Genomic DNA, 21,477 nt, shown 5'->3' with positions numbered 1-21,477 from the left:
CTCCTGGAACATCTCATATGCTCCATGACGTTCAAAATGTCGTTGAAGACCCGGTTCTAAGCTGTAAAGCATGGCACACTGAACTATCGAGTAGTCATCAGCTTTGCTCTGCCAGACGTTCATAACATCTGGTGTTGCTCCTGCAACAGGCTTGGCACTTAGCGGTGCTTCCAGGACGTAATTCTTCTGTGCAGCAATGAGGATAATCCTCAAGTTACGGACCCAGTCCATGTAATTGCTACCATCATCTTTCAACTTTGCTTTCTCAAGGAACGCATTAAAATTCAACGGAACAACAGCACGAGCCATCTATCTACAATCAAACATAGACAAGCAAGATACTATCATGTACTAAGTTCATGATAAATTTAAGTTCAATTAATCATATTACTTAAGAACTCCCACTTAGAAAGATATCCCTCTAATCCTCTAAGTGATCACGTGATCCAAATCAACTAAACCATGTCCGATCATCACGTGAGATGGAGTAGTATCAATGGTGAATATTAATATGTTGATCATATCTACTATATGATTCACGCTCGACCTTTCGGTCTCCGTGTTCTGAGGCCATATCTGTTATATGCTAGGCTCGTCAAGTTAAACCTGAGTATTTTGCGTGTGCAACTGTTTTGCACCCGTTGTATTTGAACATAGAGCCTATCACACCCGATCATCACGTGGTGTCTCAGCACGAAGAACTTTCGCAACGGTGCATACTTAGGGAGAACACTTATACTTTGATAATTTAGTGAGGGATCATCTTATAATGCCACCGTCAATCAAAGCAAGATAAGATGCATAAAAGATAAACATCATATGCAATCAATATAAGTGATATGATATGGCCATCATCATCTTGTGCTTGTGATCTCCATCTTTGAAGCACCGTCATGATCACCATCGTCACCGGCGCAACACCTTGATCACCATCGTAGCATCGTTGTCGTCTCGCCAATCTTATGCTTCCACGACTATCGCTACCGCTTAGTGATAAAGTAAAGCATTACAGTGCAATTGCATTGCTGCATACAATAAAGCGACAACCATATGGCTCCTGCCAGTTGCCGATAACTCGGTTACAAAACATGATCATCTCATACAATAAAATTTAGCATCATGTCTTGACCATATCACATCACAACATGCCCTGCAAAAACAAGTTAGACGTCCTCTACTTTGTTGTTGCAAGTTTTACGTGGCTGCTACGGGCCTAGCAAGAACCGTTCTCACCTACGCATCAAAACCACAACGATAGTTTGTCAAGTTGGTGCTGTTTTAACCTTCGCAAGGACCGGGCGTAGCCACACTCGGTTCAACTAAATTTGAAGAAACTGACACCCGCCAGCCACCTGTGTGCAAAGCACGTCGGTAGAACCAGTCTCGCGTAAGCGTACGCGTAATGTCGGTCCGGGCCGCTTTATCCAACAATAAGCCGAACCAAAGTATGACATGCTGGTAAGCAGTATGACTTATATCGCCCACAACTCACTTGTGTTCTACTCGTGCATAACATCAACGCATAAAACCTAGGCTCGGATGCCACTGTTGGGAAACACAGTAATTTCAAAAAAATTCCTACGCACACGCAAGATCATGGTGATGCATAGCAACGAGAGGGGAGAGTGTTGTCTACGTACCCTCGTAGACCGAAAGCGGAAGCGTTAGCACAACGCGGTTGATGTAGTCGTACGTCTTCACGGCCCGACCGATCAAGCACCGAAACTACGGCACCTCCGAGTTCTAGCACACGTTCAGCTCGATGACGATCCCCAGACTCCGATCCAGCAAAGTGTCGGGGAAGAGTTCCGTCAGCACGACGGCGTGGTGACAATCTTGATGTTCTACCGTCGCAGGGCTTTGCCTAAGCACCACTACAATATTATCGAGGATTATGGTGGAGGGGGGCACCGCACACGGCAAAGAGAACGATCACGAAGATCAACTTGTGTGTCTAGAGGTGCCCCCCTGCCCCTGTATATAAAGGAGCAAGGGGGAGAGGGAGGCCGGCCCTTAGGGCACGCCAAGGAGGGGGGAGTCCTCCTCCTAGTAGGAGTAGGACTCCCCTTTCCTAGTCCAACTAGGAAGAGAGAAGGGGTAAGGGAAGAGAGGGAGAGGGAGAGGGAAAGAGGGGCCGAGCCCCCTCCCCTAGTCCAATTCGGACTCCCCATGGGAGGGGGCGCGCTACCTCCTGGGCTGCTGCCCTCTCTCTCCCCTCAGGCCCACTAAGGCCCAATACTTCCCCGGGGGGTTTCGGTAACCCTTCCGGCACTCCGGTTTTCTCCGAAATCACCCGAAACACTTCCGGTGTCCGAATATAGCCGTCCAATATATCGATCTTTATGTCTCGACCATTTCGAGACTCCTCGTCATGTCCGTGATCATATCCGGGACTCCGAACAACCTTCGATACATCAAAATATATAAACTCATAATGAAACTGTCATCGTAACGTTAAGCGTGCGGACCCTACGGGTTCGAGAACAATGTAGACATGAGCGAGACACGTCTCCGGTCAATAACCAATAGCGGAACTTGGATACTCATATTGGCTCCTACATATTCTACGAAGATCTTTTATCGGCCAGACCGCATAACAACATATGTTGTTCCCTTTTTCATCGGTATGTTACTTGCCCGAGATTTGATCGTCGGTATCTCAATACCTAGTTCAATCTCGTTACCGGCAAGTCTCTTTACTCGTTCCGTAATACATCATCCCGCAGCTAACTTATTAGTTGTAATGCTTGCAAGGCTTATGTAATGTGCATTACCGAGAGAGCCCAGAGATACCTCTCCGATAATCGGAGTGACAAATCCTAATCTCAAAATACGCCAACCCAACAAGTACCTTCGGAGACACCTGTAGAGCACCTTTATAATCACCCAGTTACATTGTGACGTTTGGTAGCACACAAAGTGTTCCTCCGGTAAACGGGAGTTGCATAATCTCATAGTCGTAGGAACATGTATAAGTCATGAAGAAAGCAATAGCAACAAACTAAACGATCAAGTGCTAAGCTAACGAAATGGGTCAAGTCAATCACATCATTCTCCTAATGATGTGATCCCGTTAATCAAATGACAACTCATGTCTATGGTTAGGAAACTTAACCATCTTCGATCAACGAGCTAGTCAAGTAGAGGCATACTAGTGACACTATGTTTGTCTATGTATTCACACATGTATTATGTTTCCGGTTAATACAATTCTAGCATGAATAATAAACGTTTATCATGATATAAGGAAATAAGTAATAACTATATTATTGCCTCTAGGGCATATTTCCTTCACATCATAGATAAAAAATAAAACTCATAAGGAAAAAGATTTAAGATAGAGGTTAGCAAACATAAAGAGTGATGAGCCCTACTGTTTATCCACTGGAATTTTGGCAATTTTTAAACAATATGTATCTTGTTTCATAGTAATATTTTTAGGTCCATGGAAGGCTAATGAGAATTGGATTCAAAAATATGTTGACCTTCCTTCAACTATTTTTGTATCATCTTCCTTCAACTGTTCAGACCTATACTTGTCAACACTCTCGGGTGTGCACATATGTGGAAGTGACTCACAACATTAAACATGAGAATCATTGGAAGAGAACTAATCCATACAAAAGTTTTTTTACCCCATAATCTAGACAAAAGTAACCTGCAACATCAATATATTTCGATTATTCCAAAATATGTTCAGAACACATCAGTAATTAAAAATAGAAGATAGCACCACCTGAACTTTCAAATGCTTAATACAGAAATGACAAATTGTGTGGCTGGTTTGGATCCAGGGCTTAAAAGCTTGTCTGGATTTGAAGTCATTCAGTAAGCATGATTGGTACTAAAGGTTTAGAGATACCAAATTAATCAGTTGAAAATGCATGTTCCTGCTCTAGAAACATTGATAAAAAATGATTTGCAGAATAAAAAATAGGTCTAGAAACTACAAACGTTCTGGGAATAGAGGCTAATAATGGCCATGTTAAGCGTGGAACAGATAAAACTACAAAAGCACGCGGTACTTAATCATGGTAGGGTGAGATGATTTATCTTATGGGCCATCGAGATGGATCCCAAATCAACGGTTCCTTACTTGTAAAATGTGGGCAGGAAATCAGGTATACAATTTTATTTACTTTTAACAGAATAACCTCACCTTAGTTCTGGGACTTAATCTCTTGCCGTGGGGAGCAGTTAGACCAGTCGTGAATCATTCTGGCGGATTTTGTACCTATAGTATATATGCAAGGTCAAGTTATCTATGTGGGTGAAACTAATTCAAGTACTTTGTGAGTCAAGCACAACCCGAGAATAAAGAACACCTATTCTTACTCTGCCACTGCAAGACACGCTGAACGGCTCGTCGGGCTCCATGCCGAAGCAAAGGAAGGAGGGGCTAGACGAGGATTAGCAGCAAGATCCTAGGAGGAGATGTGACGGGCGCGGGGTGGGTGTGGAGGGCATCCGCTGCCGGCCGAAGCCGATGCTGGCCGTTGGAAGTGGATGTCCGGAAGAAACCGATGCGTGGCACCGAGGAGCGCTGGCGCTGTCCAGGCGCTTCTCCGTGGTCAGGCAAAGCCGACGCCGGGGACCTGGGAGGCGTTGTGGGTGTCAGCGACGCGTAGCAGGCGGGCAGCGGCGCCATCCATGCGTATTGTGGTGGACGACATCAAACTCTATCTTTGGTAGATGAGGTTGTGCGCACCGGAGCTCGAAGGGATCTCCATATACAAACAACCATGTTAGATGTCGATTAAGATAGGAGGATTAGTTAAAAATATGATGGAGAGGTGATGGTAATATGAATCGATACGAAGCGTCTGTGCTTCTCGACTGCTCGTCTGTTATATAGAAGGCTCAATAGTAAATGACTCGTCGCTTCGGTGACCAGGGCATAGCCACATGCAAAAGAAACGAACCAGCCAAAAAATTCACCAGCGAAGCGATGCGTTGCGGAAGCTAATAGTTTGCGTCCGGTGTCGAATCCTCTATAGTCTATAGAAAAAAACGTGGAATGGCTGAGAGAATAGGAAAAAAAACACTTGATGATGTGGCAGATTAGCTAAGGTGGATGGTTGCATGTTGATTGCTGATGTGGATAGGCTGCATGTAAGAGAAATAGGTTAGTGGGGATGAACTATTTAGGTATTACAAATTACAGATTTGATAGTCAAGAGCTATGCTAAGTTAGGCGGTTACTTTGAAGCAGGGGCGGATCCAGAACAAAAATGTCCCGGTGTCCACGTGCACGTGCACATCATATGTATAAAGATGGACACCAAGCAATAATATAAAATAACACACCAAGAACACTAATTATATGGCAACGAGATTTCTTACCAAAATAAATTGTTCACTTCCATTTGAAATACTAGTTGATTATGCAAATTTGAACAAGCCTAAGAACGCTAAACAATGAACGAGTTACAATATTATTTAAGAAACCTTTCTATAAATTCTCCTGTGATTAATTATTACTGTTTTAGCAAAAATGTACGAGTTACATTATTTGTGTTTGCATATGCAAGAGTATAAACAATAAACAAAATGCATCGATCGAATGATACGATTAGGGACTTAAACTTACTTGACATTGTGTCTCGCCGTTGTTGCAGAAATAATCCTCCCCTGGTTAAATATGAATCACAACGAATTGTTTCCAATTATAATAGCTTTAAATTTTAAGACCCTAGCCATACAATTAGAAAAACATAACTTAATTTTTTTGTAATTCCTACACACAACTGAGATTTCAGATTTGAGAGAGATCGGCAATTACCAAGTGCTGAGTTGAGAGTTGAGACGTACCTCAAACTTTCAACAATCCATGACTGGGCGAGGGTTCAAGTGGCCGGCTAGATGTTTGAAGGTGACTGGGCGGACCGGCGGCTGGCCGCGCGACGGAGAAGGTCCGAGGACGGGCGATGCTATGAGGGTTGAGGCGCAAAAGCCGGGCGGATGAGCAACCGAATAGGCGCACATACAAATAAGGTACAACCGTATTGGGAGATCGATTAATCAGATCGATAGCTTTTTTTTCAACACACGCACATCCAGGGACCAAGGATTAATTGATCGTTTTAGGAGTGAGCATTATGTAGATGGGCTAGACTGCCTCGCTTGTGTTTGTCAGTCGCTGGGCTGACCGATGTCCAGATCCAAAAGTTACCGGTGTCCAGCCCAAAAATCTGGAATTTATATAAGGTAAATACGTATTTTACCCGATGCCAGTGACACCGGTGTCCATAACGTGCCTCCGCCCCTGCTTTGAAGAGCTAAGTCACTTGATATCACCAATACCTTGCTAATGGGGGTAGGCTTGGTCGTATTTGAGAGTTTATGAAACCATGACGAGTTTAAGGTACAAACTAATAATTGTTGTTATCATCTGAAATTTTCTCAACTGATTCAAGGGATCATTTAAATATTTCAAATTTAGAATTTACTTTTGGGAAGAACTATATTTTCTCTGGAGAAAAAGAAAGAAGAGAACTGATGTTGCTTTTGTAGCTGGGCCGTATCCGCATGGGCTTGTGAAACCAAAGACTGAACTAAAACGGAGCTAATCCTCCTGCGAGTCCCCCCACCGTCTCCTCCCCGCTGATCTCCCGTGTAGCAGCCAGCGACGCATCTCCGGCGAGCTGCAGCTCCGGAGGTGGTATCCATCTCTCCTCCCCCCCCCCCCCCCCCCCCCCCCCCCCTTCGGCGTGAGCGGCAGGGTATCCGGGCTCTCTACCTGCGGCCACCGTCGGCAGTTCCCCTCCGGCATCGCCCCTCACCCACGATCCGACCTCATCGCGCGGTGGCGTCGCGGTGAAGGTTCCGCAATCTTCTGGGGACCTAGGGAGCGAGACGCCATGGCAGCGGTGGATCTGATCGCGTCCTGCCAAGACTCCATCCGCCAGGTCGAATCACTTCGCGAGTTCCCCTTCGCTGGTTCCGTACTCTTTTTTGGCTTGCTCGTTCTTCTATCGATCCTTCGAAAAGTATCAGTGCGTAATTTTCCATGATGGAGCGCACGAGGATTCCTAGGATTTTCCGCCTCCAGCAGTTTTTCTGTTGAAGAAGAAACAAACATTTGAAGCTTCCGAACCGAAGTAATCCATCTTAAAACGAGTGGTAAAACATGAGGCTGCTTTATTATTAACTCAATCTGCAAAAGAATTGAGGAAAACTGCCCGATGATGATTCTACAGTATAGGTATAATCTTCCCAGCTTGCACTATAGAAATTGATTCAGTTACTGGTGCTTTGCAGATTGGAGATGAGATTGCAGATGCGCTAGTGTACCTAGATGCAGGCACTCTGGAGGCGTTCCAGTTTATAGGAGCATTCCCTCTGCTTCTCGAGCTCAGAGCTCGTGCGGTGTGCAGCTTGGAAAGCACGTCTCCTCTTGATGCTGTAAGGTTCCGTTGCTCTCGCTTTCTATCTAATATCAAGCAACTACTGAAATCTACAACTTGCCCTGTTTCCCTATAACTTGATGGTCATGGTGCAGTGATTCTAGTTTCTATGAGTGGTGTTGGTGGCAACTCGAATGTTTAATGAATGCCCTGTAGCATTACTGGGCTATTTTTCTGATGATTTATGCACTGTACCTGCATTGTGGAGATTGACTATGGCCAGCAGATGTCATACGAATAACGCACTTTATGAATCGCAGTTCACTTATTTTTGTCGTATTAAGTTAGTAGGCAAGACAGAACTTACATGTATGCACACTAGGTTTCAGCGATGATGTATTTCTATATGCATCTCACCCTCACATACCCCCCTAACATGAGTTTATGGATGGTTTTGCCATGTTGCCATCCATGTCAACTATTATTGCTTCTGTTGACATCCATCTCACCCTTTCTTTGCTAACCATAAAGTCATATGCAAGTCAGCTGGTAGAGCCAGGTCTTGCGATCAATGATGCCAATACATGTTTGGTGTGTGCCTCGATCTCTCGGGCTCCTGCGATCATGGGAATGATAGCGTGTGCGTATAGGGTACTTGACACAGGCCTCTGTCGTCCAGCATTGCCATGGCTGATGTCGGTAGAGGGGGAAATAACTGAAAGAAATGTGGTGCCTTCTGTCATCACCTGAATAGCATCCGCCATGGCCTCGTGGGTGCCGAAGTTGTGACAGTCGTAGTTCATAGTGATTTTGGGACTTCTGCGATAGTTAGGGTGGTAATTAACTAATTGTTGAAGTACTGCCTATTGATCTGGCAACATACCGAGTCTGTATAATTTATATTTATCTTTTCTTTTTTCCGATTTCTTATGATGGATAGAAAATGACAATCCTAGTAACCTGCATGCTAACCTTGGTATGCCAGTGTCATGAGTACTGTGAGGTGGGCCTTGCAGCATGGGTGAAGAGATACAGGATGCTAGAATAAGGAGGCATTGACCATAGATGAACGAGAGGGTTTTGAAGAAAGAAGGTTGTATATGTTCTTGATAATAATGGCTGCACTTCTTCATCTTTAAATAGAATAGAGAGTTCGAACCTAACAAACATACATGATGCAATCTACATCTCCTCTCAAACTAACAAATGCGACCAAATCGATCAGTGCAGCTCTCACTATCCTGGACGTCCCTCATGGCCACAATTGTTTTTAGCTGCATTGTTGGCTTGCTGTGCTGTAACTAGACTGTTGCGGCTATCTGATTGTTGGGCCTTGGGCCTTAGCTTGGCATTTGCTGCTGGTGTGCACGTCAGACTGGCTGGTATCTGCCATGTCGATAACAGTAAAGATGCAGTATTCTTATATGCAATTAACAAGGTTTTCTGTGTCTTACTATAGAAACAGGGAAATTTTATTACTTTCTGTACTCAAGAAATGGTCTGTCTTGTTGTTCTGTTCTTTACCTCATCACCTGATGTATCTGTGTTTGCAGGCTGCTGAGTGGAATTCAAGTTTTGCTCATCCAGCAAGGAAGATTGTCTTTATTACATCACGCCTTCTTAGTGATGCACATCGGTATATTATACGCTGCTTGGGCAACCATGGAACTGTTTCACATTGTACTGTATTGACAGCGATTTCCGAGGTGCTTAACCCCTGCAATAATATGTTAATTGTGATGACTGGTTTGCTTCTGAAGGGCCTGATCATACTGCTGATTATATTATTTTACTAAATTTTAATTTTACAAATCAACTTCCAACGTAACTCTTACAAGAATTTACAGCAACTATGGCCTAGATGTTTCAATCTTCATCGGACTTCCGTGGGGATTGGTTTTCCCTGAGTGCATCTTCCTCGTGTCTCGAAGACGTCCCTTGTCTCCATCTTGGTGATCAGGGAAATATCCTTCACGGCCTTAGAGTCAGTCACCTCACTGTGATAGCCTGACTTAATACGTCAGTCACCTCACTGTGATAGCCTGACTTAATACGTCAGTCACCTCACTGTGATAGCCTGACTTAATAGGGATGATATAGACTACTCATAGAAATAAGGATGGGTGTCCAACTAGGAAGTTGGTCCTAGGTGCGCATGAGTGAGGACAAAGTGTGCAGGAAAGACTAGTGTTGATCTGTGGGGCCAGACTAGATCCCACCAGGAGTAACGGCCAGTAACCAGCGGGTGTGTCCGGGGCTTTACATGTTGGTACCAGAGCCGACCCTACCAGAGCCGACCCTCGCGGTTACACGGATGTTTGCGGGTCAGGTGCGCAGTCATGTTGTGCATGACATTTGTGGCCCGTCGTGGCACACGACATGGTACATGTGCCGGACTGGACTCACAGACGTGTGCCAAGAGGGAACGTTTCTGTGGGCCGACGAGGATGTCGGTTCCTTTGAGTGGGGGTGTATGTCATATCCTGGCCTAATATGGATGATAGACTACTCATAGAAATAAGGAATTCCTTCTTTTCCCGGAGCCCATACGGAAAGAACTCCAAAGTTAAGCATGCTCAGCTTGGAGCAATTTCAGGATGGGTGACCAATTTGGAAGTTGGTCCCAGGTGCGCACGAGTGAGGACAAAGTGCGCAGGAAAGACTAGTGTTGATCTGTGGGTCCGGTCTAGATCCCGCCAGGAGTAACGGCTAGTAACCGACGGGTGTGTCCGGGGCGTTACACTAACAAAGGAGTTTTTACATAGGGGATGAATGGTGTTTGAATTTACTATTATCTACTAGGACCCATGGTCAGCTCAAATGATTTTCTGAAACCATTCTGAGAAAAGATGTCAAGATTTAGATCCAGAAATCCATGATCTTAATCTTTCATGGGCTGCTAGAACCCCCCCTACGGTTTTCTTTCCCTCCGCATTCGCAGTTCCTACGCGGAACAGGGAATGATAATGCCACGATTCCTCTCTTCGTTGAACAAAACAGTATAGTTATACTGGTGCAGGAGTTCATCTTTTTCTTGAAAAAAAATCATCGAAATACATGTTGGTCACTGCTCATGCTGGTAGCATTGCATCTACTCTATCTGCACTGTTTGATCTCTGTTTGTTAGTGGCTTGCATGTTCCCTGTTCTAAAACTTATTGGATTTGTCATAAAGTCACCATGAGTCACATACTTTCCCGGACCTTGTGTTTCTCACTGTATCCACTTCAAAACTAGCCTGATTTATGTAGTAGCCTTATATGAGGGTATCAGTAAGAACTTCTTTGCGTGCATTGCTTCCTCTGCAATTCACAGTTAGTTTTGCCAAAATGCATGCCCATCTTTCTTATTCACTTCATTATCTTAGAGCCTTCTTAAATCTATTTTAAGTTATCGCAAAATTATGTGAGTAACCTTTTGAACCTTTGGTGAATTTGTTGCAGATTGGTCACTCAGCATACGTTGATTCCCCACTCGGACCAGATGCTTTCCGGGAGTATGAGATATTACTCATTCAGGACCATGAGGAGCTTCTAAAGAAGTGTGGGAAGTTGAACAAGGACAAAGATAACATCCCATACACAGAAAGAGATTTCACCTCAGATGGTGATACTAAGTGGGGTTCTGGGGTGCACTATGGCCCTTCTGAATCTAGCCCGAGAAAAAAGGATTTTTCTGATGATGACTTAGGTCAGGTTGAACCAAGAGGAAAGAGGTTGTCTGTAACCGTGTGTCACTTTCCGATGATTTTCTCTCCTATTTCCTCAAGGACTTTTGTTTTACCTTCGGAAGGTACAATTGCTGAATCATATTTGTCAAATCACCGTGAGGATTCCCTTAGCCCTGGTCTACCCTCCATATCTACTGGTAAACCTTTTGATGGCGATGAGGTCCCCCCAGGACTAACCTTGACTGCTCAATTCTTGTACCACTTGGCCAATAAGGTAATGACTTTTATCATGTACAGCATGCTGCATTGTAGTTGCTCTTATCTATTTTTCAAGCATGAAACCTTTTGTTGATCTCCATTACAAAATTTGTGTAGATGGACCTAAAGCTTGATATATTTTCACTTGGTGATACATCAAGGGCCATTGGGAAGTTGATGATGGATATGTCAAGTCTATATGACGTTGGTCGTAATAAGAGTTCTGCTGGTCTACTGATTGTAGATCGTACAATTGATCTCCTAACTCCTTGCCTTCATGGCGACTCATTTCTTGATAGGATGCTGTCCTCGTTGCCACGCAAGGAAAGGACTTCATCCTGTTATGCGGCAAAAAATCCTCAAACTCCCAGCAAGCATTCCCAAGCTACTGTAAAACGTTCCCCACTAGATATAAAGGTCCCTCTTGAATCAGCCTTTAGCAAGGAAGAAACTAAGAGCAGAACCAGTGTGCTGTCTGAAAGTATGATGGCATTTGTGTCTGGCTGGAACTCTGCTGAGGTTGACTCCGAAGTTACCTGGCTACCTGATTATTCTGACGAAGCACATGATGGCAAAGTAGGCACTCTAAGTGGCTCTTTCCTATCCAACCATGCTGGAGTGCGCTACTTAGAAGCATTACTAGACAGAGGAGCAAAAGATGGGTTGGTGTTGATTAAGAAATGGCTTATGGAGGCTTTACAGCTTGAAAAGCTGTCCTCTCCATCTAAAGGTCGACAGACGGCTTCTATTTCAGAGCTTCGTTCTATGGTGCAGATGCTCTGTCAACACGAGCTGTCCTTGGTAAGAAACAGAGGGGTTATTCAGTTGGCACTGGCTGCTGAAATGGCTCTCCAGGAACCTCAAAGTACTCGCTGGGAGGCCTTTACAAGTGCTGAGAGAATATTAAGTGTAACATCAGCCGAGACAACTCAAAGTCTTGCCAGCGAGATTCGTGATTTCATCAACACCAGCACTTCAGTGGAATCTCACAAACATGGTAATACCATGGGGTCTACGCAAGGCCTTCTGACTTTCCAGGACATATTACTTCTAACGATTATTGGGTATATCTTGGCTGGCGAAAACTTTCCTACATCGATAGCTGGTGGTCCGTTCTCTTGGGAAGATGAACGGTCACTGAAAGATGTTGTGGTGGACTCTATCCTTGAGAGGCCATCATCTGTGAAGTTCCGGTTCCTTGATGGTTTGGAGAAGGAACTTGAAGCTAAAGGTAGATCTAAAGATGGTGATAGAAATAAGGACTCTAGTGAGCCTATTTCTACCACTACCGATGATTTTGATGACCAGTGGGATAACTGGGACGATGATGATGATGCTGATCATCAAAAAGAGGAAGCTTATGGGGACATGCAACTTAAGTTGGAAGTACGGGATAGGGTAGATCAACTCTTTAAATTCTTTCATAGCTTGTCCAGTATGAGATTACGGAATCAAGCTCTTGGAGAAGGGTTGGCAGCACTGAGTCGGTTTGAGACTGATAGTTACTCAAGAAAAGGCTTGCTTTATAAGTTGATATTAGCTGTGTTGACGAGATTTTACATACCTGGCCTTGAGTACCATTCATCAGCTGTTGGCCATTTATTTAAAAGCGGATTGGGTAGGTTTGGCCTTGGACAGGTACGTTGGTCGATTGTTTTCTTACTTGCTGCGACATTTGTTTAAATTACGAACTCACAGTTGTTTTGCCTGCAGTCCAAACCAAGTTTTGGGGATCAAAGTTGTCTCATCGTTTTTGTTGTGGGAGGTATCAATACTCTTGAGGTACGTTCTGGCCCGTATTTTTTGGCTTTATTTATTTTATCATGTCATGATGAAGTTTGTTGTTTCTGTCATAGTTTGTGATATATTCATTAGTATTGAATCGATCTGGAACTACACTAAGGATGCACACCAAGATTTTAATTCGTTTTATTGGAACTGTGTAGATCAGTACACTGCTTTATTAATATCCAGTAGAACCTCTATCTCCACAACATCAGATTTTAATTCATACAGCTTGATAAGCATACGTCAGATTGCGGATCTCTAATCCAGAGACCGCAACCAACCAAAACTAAAGAATACTCGCTTCTTCCTGAGAAAAAGCATATAACCCAAATCCCTGTTTGTTAGTGTTAGAAAGCAGTGTTGTCTTTGATAAGCTTGGTGTTTTTCATGCAAGGTCCGGGAAGTCATGAAGGCAATCTCAGAGAGCGGCAGACCTGATGTGGAGCTCATTCTTGGTGGTACAACCCTTCTCACCCCAGATGACATGTTTGAGTTAATGTTGGGCTCCAGCTTTACTTAGACATTAATTAGACATAGATTTAATTCTTGCTTGTCGGTACAGTAGCAATCATGTAAATTTAACCTGTACATGTTTTTGCTTCTGAGATGGAATTTTTGAATATTTACTGGCTTAGAGAATTGTTAAGTCACAATGTTGTAAACTCGTATAATTTCCACCCTCATTGCTCAGGAGCTTGTATCAGAATATAAGATCCACCCCCCGGCTTCGACCCAGTATTTAGGCTGCACCTTTGGACTATTTTCATATATTGTCAGCAATGCAAGTACACAAGAAACTAAACAGACAATGGCCAAACGTGGCAAATAACTTACAATGGAAAAAAATGCTGTCTTCCACCTTTTTTCGCCAATGTACCTTTCTATGTGTCTTTTTTTGCCTCCATTAATAGGTAGCAGATGTACTCAGTTGCCTACGTCTATAATCTCTACCAAGGCATCGTGACAAAACTTTCACCATCTTTTCTTTCTCTTCTCCACCTGAAACTTCCAAATGCACCACGCCACGGCTTCATTTCCATCAGTCCTCCAAATCTTGGTTCTCTTGTTGTTGGACACTCTGGCCTCTGAGAATCTTGGTGTCACATCATTTCCTTTTATCAAATATGCATGTGTAGACTATATTGGATCCTTCAATTATTGCCACACGCGCACACTTAGTGAAGGAGCCATAGATGGATCAAGCTTCTCCAGATCTGATGTTTGACGTGAGGGTCTGTTGCTTGGGCACCCTACAGTCCCTGTCCTTACAGGCAGGCTACCGTTGTAGCTTTGCTTGGCCTGTACTCTGGCTGGCTGCATCTGCTTAATCTTATTAATCATGTGCTATGCTAATGACTGAGATAATCAATGTTTTGTGTCCATGGAACCGCGGACATGTCAGAGACTCTCAGCTCCGAATAATGCATGCTCTTGGATCCATGGATGGATGTTTGCCTGATCTTGCTGTCCAGTTTGTTGCTGTCTGGATCTGGGGCTATGCATCTTGTAGTTTCCTGATTCAGTAGATTTGGCTGGACCTTTCTGTCGGCCAACTTCTGGAAATGACAAGGGAAGTGTTACGAACAGCATGTGTTTTTGATTTGCTGATACCACAAAGAACTTGAAATTATCTCATCATCTAGTTAGCTTGCCAGGCTTGAAAATTTGCAATGACAGATGATGTATGTTGATACCTGAAGAGTTCAGACTAGAAGGTGAAGGATGATGGTCTTCTGGGATGGAGAAGATCTCGTCCAGTCCTCTTCTCGCCTCTTGGCGCCTGTGCATGCCGAGTGATACACGAAGGCGATGCCGCCGCTACCGACACGGAGGCGGCGCATGGTTGGTTGATTGCGTCCTTCCTTCTCCCATGATCTGTTGTCATCTAGCAGTTGTCAGCATTTCTGCATTCAGATCACCCGGTTGGTTTGAGTAGCCGTCTCCATGAAACTGCACCTCCCCCAGCTCGTGTTGACTGGATTTCAGGTATATCACCCATGTTCCAAATTATGAGGCGTTTTGAATATTTTAATATGGACTACAAACACATCTATACACAGGTATTTCGATTTAGAAAGAAGTTAGAACATCTTATAATTTGGAACGGAGGGAGTACCCATTTTTTTGCAAAGGAGGTTACAGAGGGAGTACTTAATTAGCTTCTTTTCGTTTGAAAACTTGTTGTTCTGCTTTTCCTCACACATGATCTCAAAGGTAGCTAGCCCTACAGTTTCTTCACAACAAAGGCATGCATGGACCAGCAACGCCGAGGACAGCCCTCTCGCACCTTTCCCCAACGTGCAATGCACACATGCTGTCAGTTCCAGCTGATCTTTCTCCCCTTCTTCCTCGTCTCTCACTTCATTATCAGAATCTGCAAGTGAGAGTACCATATATAGGGCGACGTGTAAACAGATATATGCTCGCTTTGATTTTCTGGGACAAATTAAAGGTGGACCAAAGCAATGCGTGATCATTGTCACACGTGATTCTTCGACTGGTGAAATTATTTAGTTGTCCTGTGGGTATCATCAGTTAACTGGATGGATGGATGCATCGTCATCATCATCACCATAGGATGCCCGCTTTATGAAGGGGATGGATCATCACCACTCCTAGTCCTAGTAGATGGTAGGACCCTCTAATTAGTCTAATGTATCCAGGAGTATGTGAAGATCCGAAATGGAGTAATTGATTATCAGGGAGGGTCGCTGCAAACTGGCATGCATATATGGACAGGACATGGCACAAAATCTGTATAAATCATCTCCACCGTTGTAGTGTAGCAGCACATGCATGCATGCCACATCACAACCTCGCAACAATTAAGCTAAATAAACACCTCACACAAAAAACAATTGAGCCAAACAATCTCTGATCATCCTCTCTCGGGTTCTGAACTCTATACATATTAAAAATGCTCTGCATCTAATTAAAAACCAGGGATACATATTAAAAATGCTCTGCATCTAATTAAAAACCAGGGAGAACAAAAAACAAGAGCAGATCAATACTACTACTACATGTGAACTTTGTATAAATCAGACATGGATTTTTTTTTTCGAATCATGGAGGAGAACTGCGTGTGAACTTTATAGATAGGAGAAGCAAAGAGCGGAAGCCCGTACAAAGATTGATATATCACTGATCTTGAGATACATACATTATATGCACATGCATACAGTTCTCATGAACTGATAATTACAAGAATTACAAACATGGCGCGCACAAACACACAAAACACAACAGGACACGATCAAAATTCAAAAACAAGCTCCGATTTGATTTTTCTTTGTGAGAGATTAACTAAAGTTTCTTCTCTCAAGAAGAAACTAACTAGGCATGTTGAATAATCTTTTAAATTCAGTTTGCTACTTATATGGGTAGGTGATTAATCAAGATTAAAGATTAAAAAGCTAGGTAATTAGTGCCTTGGAGGGCACTGGTAGCACTTGGTGAAGAGTCCGAAGGTGTTGACCTGGCGCACAAAGTTGACGGTGCTGGCCCAGCCGCCGAACCCGAAGCCGACGACGAGCACCCACGCCACCACGAAGCAGTTGGCGGCGTACATCCCGGCCCACCCCCCGAGTCCCCGCGGCGGCCGCTCCACGGCGCCCTCCCTGGCCGCCGGCGCCGCGAAGACGGCCATGTGCGCCGCGGCGGGGATGATGTACACGGTGAAGCTGACGAGGAGGGACCCCACGGTGGAGTTGATGGGGCCGAAGAAGGGGAAGACGACGGCCAGGAACCAGATGGGCGCCACGACGGGGAGCCGCGCCGCCGCCCTGCGGAAGACGCCGGTGCGGTCGCCGTGCACGCCGATGGCCTTCTCCCAGACGAAGTAGAGCGGCGTGCAGGCGAAGCCGAAGGTGATGAACTGGTGGATGAGCATGAGGACGACGGCGGCGTCGCGGAAGGGCGTGCGCGGGAGGAGGGAGAAGGCGTTGGAGTGGTCGAGCAGGGCGTCGCCGAAGGCCCAGTACATGGCGGACGCGGACGGCAGCGTCAGCGTCAGCACGTAGAGCGTGGCCATGAGGTAGATGAGCTTGAACTTCTGCGGCTTCCACATGGCGTGCATGATCTCACTGTGCAGTCATGCATGCAATGCAAGATCCATGAGCAGGAGCTCGAAAAACATGCAAAATTACTACACGTAATAAGTAAGAGAATAAGATGATGATTACACAGTGACAGCGTGGCCTCCGAAGGTGTAGAGGATGTTGGTGGCGCCGGTGAAGTAGAGCACCATCTTGGTCGGCGCGGAGTGGGTGACCCCCTCCAGCCTGCCGTGGACGAGGGCGGCGGCGGTGAGGTACCAGGCGGTGTAGGTGGTCATGAGGAGGCCGAGGAAGGACCACATCCGGTAGTTGTGGAAGGAGGGGATGAAGACGGTGGTGGCGCAGCAGGCGCCGAAGATGTAGGTCCACGTCCGCTTGTCCATGGAGTCGTTGATGTAGTAGATGTTGCTGGCGCAGGCGATGAGCTGGATGACGGAGCCGAAGAGGAGGAAGGTGCAGTTGAAGAAGAGGCCGGCGTTGCGCCAGTGCGCGCCGAGGAGGCCGTCCAGGACCTCGAACCACTGGATGACGTGGCCCCGGAAGTCCGCCTTGTCCCGCTCCTTGCGCGTCCGGTACTCCACGTACAGCACGCTGATGAGGTACGCCGTCCAGCTCCCCATGAGCCCGTAGAAGAGCTGCAGCGCGATGCCGCTCGCCATCCCGAGCTGGGAGAAGGAGTAGGGCAGCGTCAGCAGCACCTGCGCCACCTGGTTGGAGGAGCAGCTGAACCACGCGTCGTAGGCCGAGCCGCCGTGCCAGAAGAGGCTCGACACCAGCTTGCTCCTCCCCGACGGCGCCGCGCCGCCGCCCTCTCCGCCGTCTACCCCGGCCCCTGCCTGATGCTCGCCGTCGCCCCCTTCTCTCTCCATCTCCACGTAGTTCCCCGCCACGATCGTCTCCACCTTCTCCGATGCCATCCTCACTCTCCCCTCTCTGCTCCTCCTCCTCCTCTCTCTCCCCTGCTATGGCAGAGGCTGCAGTACTATATAGGAAGGATCGAGCGAGCAAGCAAGCAGCTGGCGAGATCGAATGAATCATAAAGAAAACGCTGGTGTAGCTAGTGATGGGCGCATGCATGCATGCATGCATGGACGGGGGCGGCAGCGCACGAGCAGACCTGGCCCATGCACCAGCTGGCGAACTAGCTTGTGATCTTTCTCTTCTCTCCTCTCCCTTTTTCCTTTACCCTTCCTTTGGTACACTACACACACAGCGGCTGTTCAGCGAATAGTAAGAGGGAGATGGGCGAATGTATTGTATGATACAAAATGCACTAGTAGCAAAGATCTCTAAACATGGGTCCGACTGTGATCTTTGCGCTGGTAACCAGAAGATGCGATTGGAGCTTAGCGGCCCATGCAACGTTGGCGCATGGCAGGTCCTTGTACAAACCCATCATTTCTTGGAGGTTTAGAGATAGCTGGCTGCTGATTGTGCAATCAAAAGGTTTAATTTCGTCGCACAAATATGATGTCCACTTTAGTTAATTTGATGAGTTCGTAATGTGTAGTTAGGAGTACTTTCTAGGCTTTAAGGTGAATGTTGTAATAGCTTGGCAATTAACCTGGAAATGTATTTTATTTTGTTCACACGGAAAACTAATAATTAAGTTGGGCAAAATTAAGAGATCAGATTTCCTTGTGTCAGTGTCTAATGTTTATATGACAAAAATTCCACTGCACCTTCATATGTAAGCCCTAAGATCGACAAGAATATCAGTAGAGAGAGCAGCAGCGCAGCTAATTAGTTGGCACACGTGTGGGATAATAATGTGGAGCACCATCTCCCAGCCCTGCAGCAATCATCATTAACACGAATGAAATACTGGAAAGAAAAAGAAAAAGAACAGGGCATTCATAGTACTACAAACTGGATGAAAATGTTATAGTGATAGGGGATCTATGGTACTATAATATTAACTGTTCACATTAGTTAACTTCTAGTCCAAATTCAGGACGCCATATGTTGCCATCCATTTTTCTCTACGAATTTTGGGACCGCATCTGTTTGAGAAATTTTAGCAGCAAAAATGATCACTTCAGAAATAATTTTGTAGACATGGGGCTTACATTATGCTTTTAGCGAACCACCGGACTTTGTTGATGCATTGAACAAATAAGTATGTCAGATCGAACAAACAAGGACAAGCGAGGGGCAAAAGTCCGTGACAGAACTTGAAATTTAGATCGAGCTAGGTTCTTTGAAGTTGTCATCTCTGGCTTCAACTTATGCATCTCAAAGTTTCACCTTGACCCAGATAAAGAAATTGCAGGTAAAATCCGCACTAGTTGAACTATCCTCAGTGATTTTGAAGATATGCATGAATCGGCTACCCAATAGGTGAGGACATAAGGTTGATGAACACATTATGACAGGGAACACACCCTTTGTAGCACAAGTTGCTGAACCACATCTTTGTCATCCTACTACTTGTTGACGCTCAAAAATGGCATAATTGCAAAGAGTGACTTGAGTCTATAATGGGATGACATTAAAATTATGAGTTCATGTCACCATTTGATGGCCCTCTTCAAGATGATCGAAATAAATATGAAGATGGACCAAAATGGAGCTCAAGTGCAAAAGATATGACAATTTTGGAGATACCCGTGTTGACATCAGATTATAAAATAGCATGAAACATAATTAAGATGACCTCGGATGATAAAGTCTTCAACAGCAAAGTTCTTTGTCTCGTCGAAACCGACGATTTTGATATAAAAATCGTCCCTATCCGAGATCATATGCAAAAGTTACAGGCTAAACCGTGCACTGCAGTAATGTTTGGCCGGATCATTCGGGCCGGGGGACCCGGCCCATCCGGGAAATTGGAACACCAAAACCAAAGAAGTTTTGTGGTGAAGCCGGATGATCTGGGTCCAGTCCCGGATGATCCGGGTAAAGGCCGGACAATCCGGGCAATCGTCCGGACGTCCGGACATGTTTTTCTACTGCAGATTTTAGAAAACGGACCGAAACACCCTCAATATGACCTCAAATCGAAAAGTGTTCAACAGAAAAGTTGTGCGTCTCGTCGAAACGGTTGATTTTGATATAACAATAATTTTAATCCAAGTTCGTATGAAAAAGTTACAACCCGATTAGTTCACTGCTGTCAGAAATCTAGGCTTGGCCGGATCATCCGGGCCTAAAGCCGGACATCCGGGCCGGAGGTCCGAATTTGGTTAGATTTTGATGATTTGGACGGCAAGGCAAGTCCTTTTTTTTACGAGAAGTTCATCCGCCTCTTATATAGACAAGAGGTGACGGCCGATTGAACAACAACACACAATCGAACAAATCTATCTACATCTTTTACCTTTACTTTTCCTTCTCCCTTGTTCTTCTTCTTCCTCGTTCTTCGTCTGTTCTTCTTTTGCAGGGCGGCGAACCCATAGCCGCCGCGCGCCCTGACGGGGTCCCTCCCGGGTGTGTGGGGTTTCGGGTCTACAAAAGCGCTTGCCAGATTGTCTTGCATACATCACCCCCGGCATCGAGGGTACACGGTGACGTGTTCGTGTGCGAACACACTTTTTGGCGACTCCGCTGGGGACGAAGCTTTGAATGGTCTCCAGCCCGTTTTTGCCACGAAGAGATCGTCATCAAGTTGCTGCAATCTACAAAGGTAATATGAATACCCAATTCCTCTTTGTAGATGCAAATCATCTATATGTTGTTGCTGGATCACCTAATGAGCATAATGTATCGGCTAGCCCTAGTTTTATCAATCATACATCTAATTATGCACAAGGGCCGATGCAAAACAATCTTGATGCTTCAAATTCTTATGATTTTAGCAACGCACAATATATGTATCCAAACTCTCATGCATCGGCTGTTGGGTTTCGTAGTAATTTCAAAATTTTCCTACGCTCACGCAAGATCATGGTGATGCATAGCAACGAGAGGGGAGAGTATGATTTACGTACCCTTGTAGATCGACAACGGAAGCGTTTGGTTGATGTAGTCATACGTCTCCACGGCCCGACCGATCAAGCACCGAAACTACGGCACCTTCGAGTTCTAGCACACGTTCAGCTCGATGACGATCCCCGGACTCCGATCCAGCAAAGTGTCGGGGAAGAGTTCCGTCAGCACGACGACGTGGTGACGATCTTGATGTACTACCGTCGCAGGGCTTCGCCTAAGCACCACTACAATATTATCGAGGACTATGGTGGAAGGGGGCACCGCACATGGCTAAGAATATGATCACGTGGATCAACTTGTGTCTCTAGGGGTGCCCCTGCCTCCGTATATAAAGGTTCAAGGGAGGGGGACCGGCCGGCCAAGGTGTGGCGCGCCAGGAGGAGTCCTACTCCTTCTGGGAATAGGATTCGTGGAGGGGGGGGGGGGGG

General features: G+C 45.4%; 2 protein-coding genes across 2 annotated transcripts; one reads left to right on the top strand and one right to left on the bottom strand.

The window, feature by feature from the left end:
* Nucleotides 1–6,567: 6,567 nt before the first annotated feature.
* Nucleotides 6,568–13,772, top strand: LOC123086585 (sec1 family domain-containing protein MIP3). The gene is made up of 7 exons (XM_044508350.1): nt 6,568–6,908; nt 7,261–7,404; nt 8,900–9,052; nt 10,789–11,289; nt 11,391–12,911; nt 12,987–13,055; nt 13,456–13,772. Exons 1-7 carry the CDS (start codon nt 6,861–6,863, stop codon nt 13,579–13,581), a joined length of 2,562 nt encoding a protein of 853 aa, XP_044364285.1. The 5' UTR covers nt 6,568–6,860; the 3' UTR covers nt 13,582–13,772.
* Nucleotides 13,773–16,130: 2,358 nt separating this feature from the next.
* On the bottom strand, nt 16,131–18,249 carry LOC123086584 (putative auxin transporter-like protein 4). Its single transcript, XM_044508349.1, has 2 exons — nt 17,246–18,249; nt 16,131–17,146 (listed from the first exon to the last, which is right to left on the bottom strand). The coding sequence occupies exons 1-2, from the start codon at nt 18,034–18,036 to the stop codon at nt 16,486–16,488; spliced, it is 1,452 nt and encodes a 483-aa protein (XP_044364284.1). The 5' UTR covers nt 18,037–18,249; the 3' UTR covers nt 16,131–16,485.
* Between the last annotated feature and the right edge of the window lie 3,228 nt (nt 18,250–21,477).

The sequence above is a fragment of the Triticum aestivum genome, chromosome 4A (assembly GCF_018294505.1).
Source record: "Triticum aestivum cultivar Chinese Spring chromosome 4A, IWGSC CS RefSeq v2.1, whole genome shotgun sequence".
NCBI classification, from domain to species: domain Eukaryota; kingdom Viridiplantae; phylum Streptophyta; class Magnoliopsida; order Poales; family Poaceae; genus Triticum; species Triticum aestivum.
This window is presented reverse-complemented; position numbering and strand designations above follow the sequence as displayed.